Consider the following 10167-nt stretch of genomic DNA (forward strand, 5'->3'; position numbering starts at 1 on the left):
GTTATCGCTCAGGGAGGTTACCTTGACCATGAAATTCCAGTTAAATATGAGTGTAAAATAAACATGTTTCACAACAAACATTGAAAATACAAAAACCTGAATGCTTTTTTCAGTGGCTTTCAGACAGACCTAGTTGATAAAAAAAAAATTCTTACTGTTGCTTTCACTTTCATATTTAGAAATGGATGGAAGTGTTTGTTCTGTATAAGTTTATTATTCTGTTTTTTTATTTATTATTTAATAATGTTATTTGTGTTTCTTTGTATTTTATCCTTTAAAATATCAGAACTTGCACATTACATCTGTCTGACTGCGTCTATACATTAAATCAGATGTTATGATGCAACAGCAGAATACATAAGCAGCTTTTTTACTAAAATACTTTTTTAGTCAAATTTGTCATATTTATTCAAATAATTATTTTTACTTTGACTTTAGCAAAAGATGAAGTAGTGCTATTCTAACCTGAGTACAATTTTGGGTTTTTTACCCTGGTCTGAATATCTTACTTTGTGTGTGTGACTCAGCTGCTTAATGCCATTCTTCTTTATTGCCTTGCAGAGTTTCTATTCTCATTAACGCAAGCGCAGTGTTTTAAATTCTAGGAAATACCACAGCAGCAGTGATCTGGAATAAAGGTATTTCTCACATTGTTTTTGCTGTGTGGAAATTGCCGGAATACATTTGAGGATGCTTTTATTATATTGACAGACAAACGCAGCTGAAAACGGAAACCACAGTATCTCATCTTAGTCACATGACCCGATCTGACCAATCAGAGCGAGCCAAGTCCAACGGAAAAGTACGCTCATTGTTCGGATGTTTTGCCAACTATAACTTATAAATATGGAAAAATACAGTCCAGATACGGCGGGATATGGATATATCAGGAGTGTCCTGATGGAACAGACGGGTCCCGGATGCGTTTTGTTGTGTTTTTAATGAAATGCCACGTGTTCAGGTTTGATGAAGTCTGTATATCAGGATGGTTTCGTCACGTGACTCCCCTCCCCCACCCAACCCGGGGAGTTGGGGAAGAAGGCGGACATGTTTGAGGGGAAATGTGCTGCTTAAAAAGTATCCAAGTGGAAGACAAAGAAGATTTTTGGAAGACAGGTTTCGCTCTTTTTTTGAGGATTTACTTATCAACTTTTGATTTTCTCTAAAGGCTTTTCAATATAGATTTTTTTTCCAACATTTTGATTAATATTTTTCTGGGACTAATTAAGATATTTTTTAAAATCCTGACAAACTGTTAAAGCTGTAGTAATATTTGTTACTAGATGAGCTGAAGGGGATCTTTCTGCCTATTATTTGAGTGACATTGATTCTGTAACCTTGGTATGGGGGATGGGCACATATGGTTAGGTAATGTCCTGTGTGCCTCAAATTATTCATCTTATGAGTTTAGAAATACAAAAGATTACAATTTAGTGCTACTTATAGTTAAAATTGTTATCTTGTAAGTTCGAAGTTATTTTTTCTGTATATTCTTAAAAAACCTAAGTATGGCCGAATACAGAAAAACTGGGTTTAAATTGTAGTTTTTGGTTACTATCGACGTCTTTACAAGTATTTAGGTTGTAAAGTTTTTATTTTGGTTAATAGTCGTTTTTCATTTAGGCTGTTGGTTTTAAAACTGCTGTGTCATTGTGTTGATCGTTGCTGCGCTGACCTTGCCATAGGTGGTTTTAGTTTTATAATTTCCGTTTTACCTAAAAGCTAAAAACACTAATATTTTTAGAGCTTAATCCTTAATAGTAATATATTGGTGCTTTTTACTTGAAGGCGCATGTGGACACATTTTTATGGCGGTTTTCAAAAAGCGTCGGTTTGAACGGTTATGCTTAACGGATATATGAACTATTGTCGTTAAATTACAAGATAGTACTTCTATATGATTAGGCATGTGGTTAATTAACTTTACAGCGAGCACTTTTATCAAATTCTTTTGTCTTTCGCTGCTCAAAGATGGCGCCCGCCTACATGTTCTAGAAGTAACTGATGATTTCACGAGGGAGAGGCTCTCTTCAGGCGGTACTCGTGACTGAGCTGGCCAACCAATGGGACTGTTGGTTTTTAGACTACAAGCCCGCGTTAAGGCCGTTTCAACCAATCCCGTTGGTCGCTGTGGAACACGTTGACGTAATATGATATGATAAGGAACTGGGTGTCTCTTTTTCTCTCGGTTTTCCTGAAGCTTTTTGTTAGCGAGCCAGTCACAAACAAGTCACCGGGAAGACAGGGCGGGCTGGACCAATGGTGTTCGACTATATCTTTGAAGGACAGGGGGAACTCACGAATAGGTCGTCCCTGAACGTTGCATGCGGATATCTAACAGTAAACGGGTGTGGTGATTTTGAAAGACACCGCGAGTAGCCAATAAGGATTCTGTGGGCGGAGGAATAAGGAAGGGGTTCAGCCAATGAGGTGAATGGCTGCTCTATAAAGCACCGGGTGTAGTCGCACTCAGTCGCCATTTCAACGAAGCGATTCACAGGGATTTCGTCGTGGCGGGCAGCAAAGAAAACTGACGAGCGGAGACGGATCCTGCGTTTGAGTGTTTCCCAAAACAGAATCCGGATCCATCCTGATGGATATGGCTGTTAACCCGCCTCTTGACAGGTATATATCGGTAGAACTGGCTCTCACTTTAACATCAGAAGGATTATTTTAAGATTTTTTTTGTTTTCATTTTTTACTTCTCTACTGGCTCCCCTTCTGTACTGTTTAACGTTCAGGGTGAGACATGGACTGGACTAAGTACCGGAAAAAATCAATTATTACAATGGACAATTATTTATGAATAAAAAAAAAAAAAAAGAAATTAATTTTTTCAAATAGCCTATGAATATAGTGGCGCCATCTTCGGGTCTTCGCGGCAGTTAGCCGCTTACTCCCGCAGCTCAGCAGTGGATGTTAGCATAGCTACAGATAGCTTGGCTAACTAAACTTGTCTGTCATAGATGTAGTCGGAATGCAACTTTATTAGAGAATAAGGTCGCAGGAGGGGACTGGTTCCCATTGCTTCAGTTATATAATGCCTTTTAGCTTATTAAACGTCCGGCGTTGTACTGTTTGAGCCATCCTTGCGTACATCCAAACAGTCTGTCACCGGCTTGTTGTGCTAGCCATGTGGTCAGATTGTTGTGATGGACGGGTTCCCTGGTACAACTAAATGGTTAAAATTATTTATAATGTATTGAAAAAATATTACCGAGGATCTAAATGGTTAAAATAGGACCCAAGGCTTACTGTTATGTTTCTTTTTGTTGCCAGGTTACAGATCAGTGTCACTCAGATCAACAAGCAGTGCCTTTTACAGTTATTACACTTTTTTAATGTAATGCTTTCATTTTTGCAATCATTTTTGTTTTGATAGTTTTAAATGCTTTTACACAGAACCTTCAACTTCTAGTAGTATTTTTTTTTTAGTAATGTCGCCTTTGTGTAAATTCTTTTGCATATTTTTTATAAATAAAGTACACTAAATGTCAAATGAGTTTCCAGAAGTTTATTTGAGATTTACCTATTATTCTAAATGGATCAATGCAGTTTTAATTTGCACACTGGGATGATTTTATGAGATGAGCTTTAAAGTAGTATTCCTTAATAAACCTTTTGTTTAGGATGTAAGAAAAAAAAAATAAAAGAAAAAGATCAAATGTTTACCATGATGATGGACCATTATGATTTTGAAGTTCTTTGTAAGGCTAGTGTGATGCAGGTTTGTCTTCATCACAAATTAGTCAGCAAAACTTGTGTATATTGTGTTTATTTTTCAAATACCCAGTTTTATAAACTTATAAGAAATCAGGAAGTTATACATGTATATAAATAAAACATGCAATTCCTGGGGAAAATATTTCTAAGCGGTGTAAAAAAAAAACAAACAAAAAAAAACTGAGAGGCAGCCATCAGCATGCTCTGCTGTGTGCACTGTAGCATGGAAATAACCCCACCCACCAGTTAGAGGAGTTTTTCTCTCCTCCCCATCAAGAAAGGAGTGGGAGGAGTTGGTGAACAGGAACTAGGTGTAGAGCAGGAAGTCGATGACTAAAGCAACGCCCATGTTTTCCTATTCAGATAGGATGGCTTGTTTTATTTTTATTAGTTCTCTTATCTGCAATGGGTTTATATTTGTGTTTTTGCAGAGTATATAAGTAAAAGAAAATGTTCTAGTTCAGGATAAGTTAGATTCCCTATTATGCTGGTCTTAACATGAGTAAAAGCTGGTCAGTTTTGAGATTTTATCTATTTTCCCCCTGGTGCATCTTCTTTCCTCTCCGTAAAGTTCACTGGATCTTGATTCCTCTTGGCAGCACTCATTCTGGGGTTGATCCTGGCTATACTGGAGTGACAATGGATCAGAGCACTGGTACAGCTGGGAAACGCATCCGGAAACCTTCCCAGCTCTACGAAGGCTTTGAGAGTCCTGGGATACCCCTGATCAGCCAGATGGTCCCCTCAGGGCCCCCCCAGCCGACGGTGAAAGACCCCAACAGACAGGGAAGGATGACCAACCAGCTGCAGTTCCTGCAGAAAGTCGTCCTTAAGTCTCTGTGGAGGCACCACTTCGCCTGGCCGTTCCACGAACCTGTGGACGCAGTCAAGCTCAACCTGCCTGTGAGTTAAACAGAAACGGAAATTAGAGAATAAAAAGAGAGTAGTTTGTTTATAGGTCTGACTATTAAGCGTATCTGTTTTCAGGACTATCATAAGATCATAAAAACCCCGATGGACATGGGCAGCATCAAGAAGAGGCTGGAGAACAACTACTACCGCAGTGCCAGCGAGTGCATGCAGGACTTCAACACCATGTTTACTAACTGCTACATTTACAACAAGGTAGGCAGGTTTCCATTTTAAATGAGTTGGTTGTGTTGATATGGAGGAATGGTCTGAATACTTAATTTCTGAATGTAAAAGTAGTCCTGTTGAAGATTGACTCAACACTAGTTATTTAAAGTTAAAACTCATTTATCACACCCAGTTAATTTCCAAGTTTATTATTTAAGGTAAGAGCAGGATATTTACAGGATTTGTTTTAATTTGTTTTGTTTGTTTTTTTGGATGAAAAGGTTCAGTTTTTTATTTTATTCCAGTTTTTCCTCAAACTAAACTATTTTCTTTCTCCATGTTTGCAGCCAACGGATGACATCGTGCTGATGGCTCAGTCTCTGGAGAAAGCCTTCCTGCAGAAAGTTGCCCAGATGCCCCAGGAGGAGATCGAGCTGGCCCCCCCACCCGCTCGCAACAAATCTGCCAAATCCTCCAAAAAAGGGAAAACTAATCAAAGTGAGGATGGAGACGATCGGCTGACAGAAACCTGCTGCTTCCTCCTGTCAGATCGGCTCATCTGTTCTATATCTTCCAGTTCTAGGAGGCGTGACGACGGCCCACCAGGTGCCCGCCGTCTCCCAGTCGGCGTACTCTCCTCCCACTCCAGAAACCCCAGACTCCATCCTCTCCACCCCCCCACAGACTATTTTATCTAAGAGCATCAGCTTCCCTGTTGAGCACAGCCTGCCCACCATCACCAACATGCCCCCCACACAGCCCACCGCTAAGGTAACTGGTTTTATGTTTCTGTGGTCGCTGGTTTGACTGGAGGGGGGATGAAGGTCTGAAAGTCATCATCCTCTTCTCTTCCACCACAGAAAAAAGGGGTGAAGAGGAAGGCAGACACCACCACTCCCACCACCATGGCCATGCCCATCATGGGCACCATGGGGGTGAGCGGGATCGGCCTGGGGATGGGCGGCGGCTTGGACTCGCCGCTGACGCTGACCTCTCTGGGGATGGACCACGGCTCTCCGCTGGGAATGAGCCCGGGTTTGGTGATGGGCATGGATATGAGCCATGGAGGGATGATGATGGGGAACAACGGGACGGCAGGGAGCAGGAGGGGAGTCAGCGGACGGCCCATCAAACCCCCAAAGAAAGACCTGCCGGACTCCATCCTGCCCACGCCGGTGAGGCGCAGCAAGCTGACGCCGCAGCTTCGCTACTGCAGCGGCGTGCTGAAGGAGCTGCTGTCCAAGAAGCACGCAGCGTACGCCTGGCCGTTCTACAAGCCTGTGGACGCCACATCGCTGGGTCTCCATGACTACCATGACATCATCAAGCAACCCATGGACCTGAGCACAATCAAGGTACAGAAGCTGCAGCAGCTCAGAAGTTTTAGCTCCGGTTTATTCTTGGTTAAAACAGGAAATTTAAGTGAGGATGTTTGTTTCTGCAGAGGAAGATGGACAGCAGGGAGTACAGAGACGCCCAGCAGTTCTCCGCCGACGTCAGGCTCATGTTCTCCAACTGCTACAAGTACAACCCTCCTGATCACGACGTGGTCGCCATGGCCAGGAAGCTCCAGGTAACGCCACCAAATATGGAAATGATTTCCCTGCATGAAACAGAAAACATCCGTATTTACGTAGAGGGAGATTTGTTTCGTACCTTAAACCGGAGAACAGATTCTAGAAGATTTGATGAGATAGTTTAACAGCAAAGTAAAGTCAAACGGCTGATTTACTGATGCTTAATCAATTTTATTCTCCTTCAGGACGTGTTTGAGTTCTGCTTCGCTAAGATGCCTGATGAGGCTCCTGCCCCTCCCACCTCCTCATCTTCCTCGTCTTCCTCCTCGTCCTCCTCATCTGAGAGCGAGTTCAGCAGCGACAGCGAGCCGAGCGACAGCAGCCTGAGCTCCGACTCAGAGGAGGAGAGAGCCAATCGGCTGGCAGAGCTGCAGGAGCAGGTTGGTTCTGATCCTGACCCCAAACGGAACAGTCTTGACATCATGGTTTTAAATAACATTTAGTTAGACCATAATCAATAATTTCTTCGTGTATTGAATTTTAGTCCCACTTCCTGATTCAGAAATAATTGCTTCATTTATTTCCGTTAGTTTTAGTTCTGGTTAAACAACTTTTGTGTTTTTTTACTCTGATAAACCTTCAAATTTCAGATATTTCTAGTCTTATTAACTGTTTTTAACTTTTTTTTTTTTTTATAAATTCTTCTTGCTGCTAAAATTAAGATTTTGGATTTTATAAAATCTTAAATTTATCTCTGAGACTTTAAGTCGAAGGTTTTTCCAGGAACTAATGTTTTATCCGTCTGGTTTTCCAGCTGAAAGCTGTCCATGAGCAGCTCACGGCGCTCTCTCAGGGTCCCATCGTCAAACCCAAGAAAAAGAAAGAGAAGAAGGACAAGAAGAAGAAGAAGAAAATGGAGAAACATCGGCGGGTAGAGGAGGAGGTCGTTGCAGTAAAGCCGCCTAAAGCTCCCAAGATGTCCAAGTCCTCTAAAACAAAGAGCACCAAAGGGATCAGCTGTCCTGTCATACCAGCGAAGAAGACGCAAAGCAAGAAAAACAACAAGAGCAAGTGAGTAACGCCCCCTATTGGTTTAAAGAACTGAAGTTTGTTATTGTTCTAACTCTCCATCCGTCATTCTGCTCCATCAGATCCAAAAAGGGCAACATGATGTTCAACGTGTCCCAGCCGATGCACGACCCTCTGGTCAGCCATTTTGACTCCGACGAGGAGGAGGAGACGGTGCCCATGTCGTACGACGAGAAGCGCCAGCTGAGCCTGGACATCAACAAGCTGCCGGGCGAGAAGCTGGGCCGGGTCGTCTACATCATCCAGTCCAGGGAGCCGTCGCTCAGAGACACCAACCCCGAGGAGATCGAGATCGACTTCGAGACGCTGAAACCGTCAACGCTGAGGGAGCTGGAGCGATACGTTATGACCTGTCTACGGAAGAAACCCCGTAAGCCGTACGGTGAGCAGAGAACCGGGTTCAGTCCTGGTCCTGTTGGGTTTGGGTCGTTCATTAAACTCTGTCGTCATCCTGTTTTTGACGTGAACTTTCTCTGCAGCGAGTAAGAAGAACAGCGCGGGTAAAACCAGGGAGGAGCTGGCGATGGAGAAGCAGATGGAGCTGGAGAGGCGGCTGATGGACGTCAGCGGGCAGCTGAACTCTGGGAAGAAGCCGTCTAAGACCAAAAGTGAGTCCTTCATTCCTCATTTAGGAAAACAACCTGTTATCGGGTAAATAATCTAATTAATAATCCAATTAACTTTTATTTTCCCTTCAGATGATAAACCAGCGTCAGACGTCCACGCCCAGCCGTCACGTCTCAGCGCCAGCAGCTCTTCCTCAGACTCCTCTTCATCGTCGTCCTCCTCATCATCCTCAGACACCAGTGAATCAGATTCTGGTTGATTCAGTCGGACTGTTTGTAAACGATGGGGTCCATTAAGGAGCTCTGGGTTCAGTCGGACCCAGTCCAGAGAGGTGGGCTCTCCCTGCGCTCGGCTCGATCCGGCTGATGAATGTGAGAAGAGAGCGACGGCGTCCTGCTGGTGACAGGCGGAGCCACGGGAAGCTTCTCCTAACAAAGACTGCTGCACATGGAGGGATATGGGTGCTAGAGCCAGAATCTGTGTGTTCTGGATAATTTTCCCCTCTGAACGTGCTTCCTTGTCTTTATGCTGTATAGATCACATGTACAGATGTATAAATATCTATTTTCTTTTATAAAGAAGCCTTTTATGGAGGTTATTTATTCCCTGATTGTGGGAAAGGATTGACCTGGCGTGTACAGAGCTGTGTGTTCCGTTTGTTTGAGCGATAAGAGAGTCCACTTTGTTTTGTTTTGTATGAATGGATCTTGTATGTTTGCATGTGTGAGAGATCCGGCACCATAAGTGCATCTTTGTGAAGTTCCTCATAGTTTAGAGGCAGACGCCGCTCATGGCGCTGCACGCAGAAGCACCTTGGTTCAGTAGGAAACAGACCGCATGCATCAGAGGAGCAGACGGACGCTCCTGTGTCGTCCTGTTAGTCGTTGTACAGAAACACGTCTTAGTTACAGGCTCAGTATTTCTGTTCCATGTTAGCCGTTTGTTTTCTTCACGAGCCACAATCTGTAAACATGTTGCTTTTTTATTTGACCAATCTGCTAATAAATTGTGAGGACCTGTCTTGTCCAATCACCTTTGTCTGAATAACTCCTGAATCCTTTTATTTATTCACTTAAAAAACATACATTTGAATTTAGTCAATTAGTTTTTCACTTAAAGGGAAACATTTTTTTTGGTATTTAATTCAAATTATAGTTTTCCTACAGCTGAAATCTTTTTATTAAAAACCCTTGACTGACGAGTTAATTTCACGCACTGTTTTTGTTGACTGTTCCATAAAATATTTTATAATGGAGTGTTTTTTGGTTTTATTAAGGTTACAGCTTAAAGTAGAGGTTAAATTGTTTATGGGAAATGTGGATTTAACTGAAGGGGTTTAGTTTCTTGAAATATGCACATTTGGACTAATAAAGGTCTACATGTTTTACAGAATCAAACGTGTTTTTTTTTTTTACTTCATGATTTGAGGTTCTTTGCCACATTTGGTTCCCATTACAACAAAAACTAAATGTCAGTCTTGCTCTGCAGTTTGTCAGAAATCTGAATGCTTTGTTCTCGTTTCTGAACCTAAATAAAAACATAAGCCTTTAACTGTTTGGATACTTCTTTCAAAAACGTAAAATTTTATGTAAATTATTGAATTCTGTAAAAGTAATGTACTTTAAGTAAATTCTCCTATATAACAAACCAGGTTATATAGATATTAATTTATATTTTCAATAGATTCTAATGCTTGGATGGCAGATTGTTTCCATCAATTCAATATAATTTATCAACCTTTCATGTGAAAATCTAAAGGTGACGGGCGCCCTCTGCTGGTCAAATGTAAGATAAAAAAATCGTTATGGCATTGCCTCTAAAACTACTTGAACATTAAAAAAATTAGTTTTTGGTTCTAGTTTAATGTGACAGTCTTGTGGCTTTTTATTCTCGTGTGCAAATATGAACTGTTGTGTTTGGCAATAAACATTTATGGATAGTTTGTATTAGAAAATTGCAAGTGTAGATTTATTTTCACTGCCAGCCGGATATTTAGCACAGTCATTTTTATCCCCTCCTGTTGGCACAGAGTGATTTATTTACATTTCCAGGTGTTTCTACTGGAAATAAATTCCTAAATTCCAAGTTAATTCGTTTGAAATAAATTGTAAGGTAAAAGTTGCACTTCTTAGCTATAAAATAAAGTAGAAATCAATCATCAGCCTGACTGACACGAAGAAGAAAACTGAGGCAG

At 41.6% G+C, this 10167-nt stretch overlaps 2 protein-coding genes across 4 annotated transcripts in view; both read left to right on the top strand.

The window, feature by feature from the left end:
* Window positions 1-796: 796 nt before the first annotated feature.
* On the top strand, window positions 797-8992 carry LOC107103723 (bromodomain-containing protein 2-like). 3 transcript variants are annotated; one of them, XM_015403532.1, is made up of 12 exons: window positions 797-2625; window positions 4295-4626; window positions 4711-4848; window positions 5148-5298; window positions 5378-5571; window positions 5661-6155; window positions 6245-6373; window positions 6563-6757; window positions 7132-7388; window positions 7469-7788; window positions 7886-8014; window positions 8105-8992. In XM_015403532.1, the coding sequence occupies exons 2-12, from the start codon at window positions 4363-4365 to the stop codon at window positions 8230-8232; spliced, it is 2400 nt and encodes a 799-aa protein (XP_015259018.1). In that variant the 5' UTR covers window positions 797-2625; window positions 4295-4362; the 3' UTR covers window positions 8233-8992. The 3 variants fall into 3 exon arrangements, with proteins under 3 accessions (XP_015259018.1, XP_015259017.1, XP_015259016.1); XM_015403531.1 differs by having other exon boundaries at window positions 798-2625; window positions 4323-4626; window positions 7469-7776; XM_015403530.1 differs by having other exon boundaries at window positions 799-2625; window positions 4323-4626.
* Window positions 8256-10167, top strand: part of hsd17b8 (hydroxysteroid (17-beta) dehydrogenase 8) — a 9015-nt gene continuing 7103 nt past the window's right edge. The window contains exon 1 of the mRNA XM_015403521.1: window positions 8256-8304. Coding sequence (XP_015259007.1) covers window positions 8256-8304 — 49 coding nt within the window. The remainder of the gene's footprint in view (window positions 8305-10167) is intronic.

The sequence above is a fragment of the Cyprinodon variegatus genome, unplaced genomic scaffold (genome assembly GCF_000732505.1).
Source record: "Cyprinodon variegatus isolate N-32 unplaced genomic scaffold, C_variegatus-1.0 Scaffold1513, whole genome shotgun sequence".
Lineage (NCBI taxonomy): Eukaryota > Metazoa > Chordata > Actinopteri > Cyprinodontiformes > Cyprinodontidae > Cyprinodon > Cyprinodon variegatus.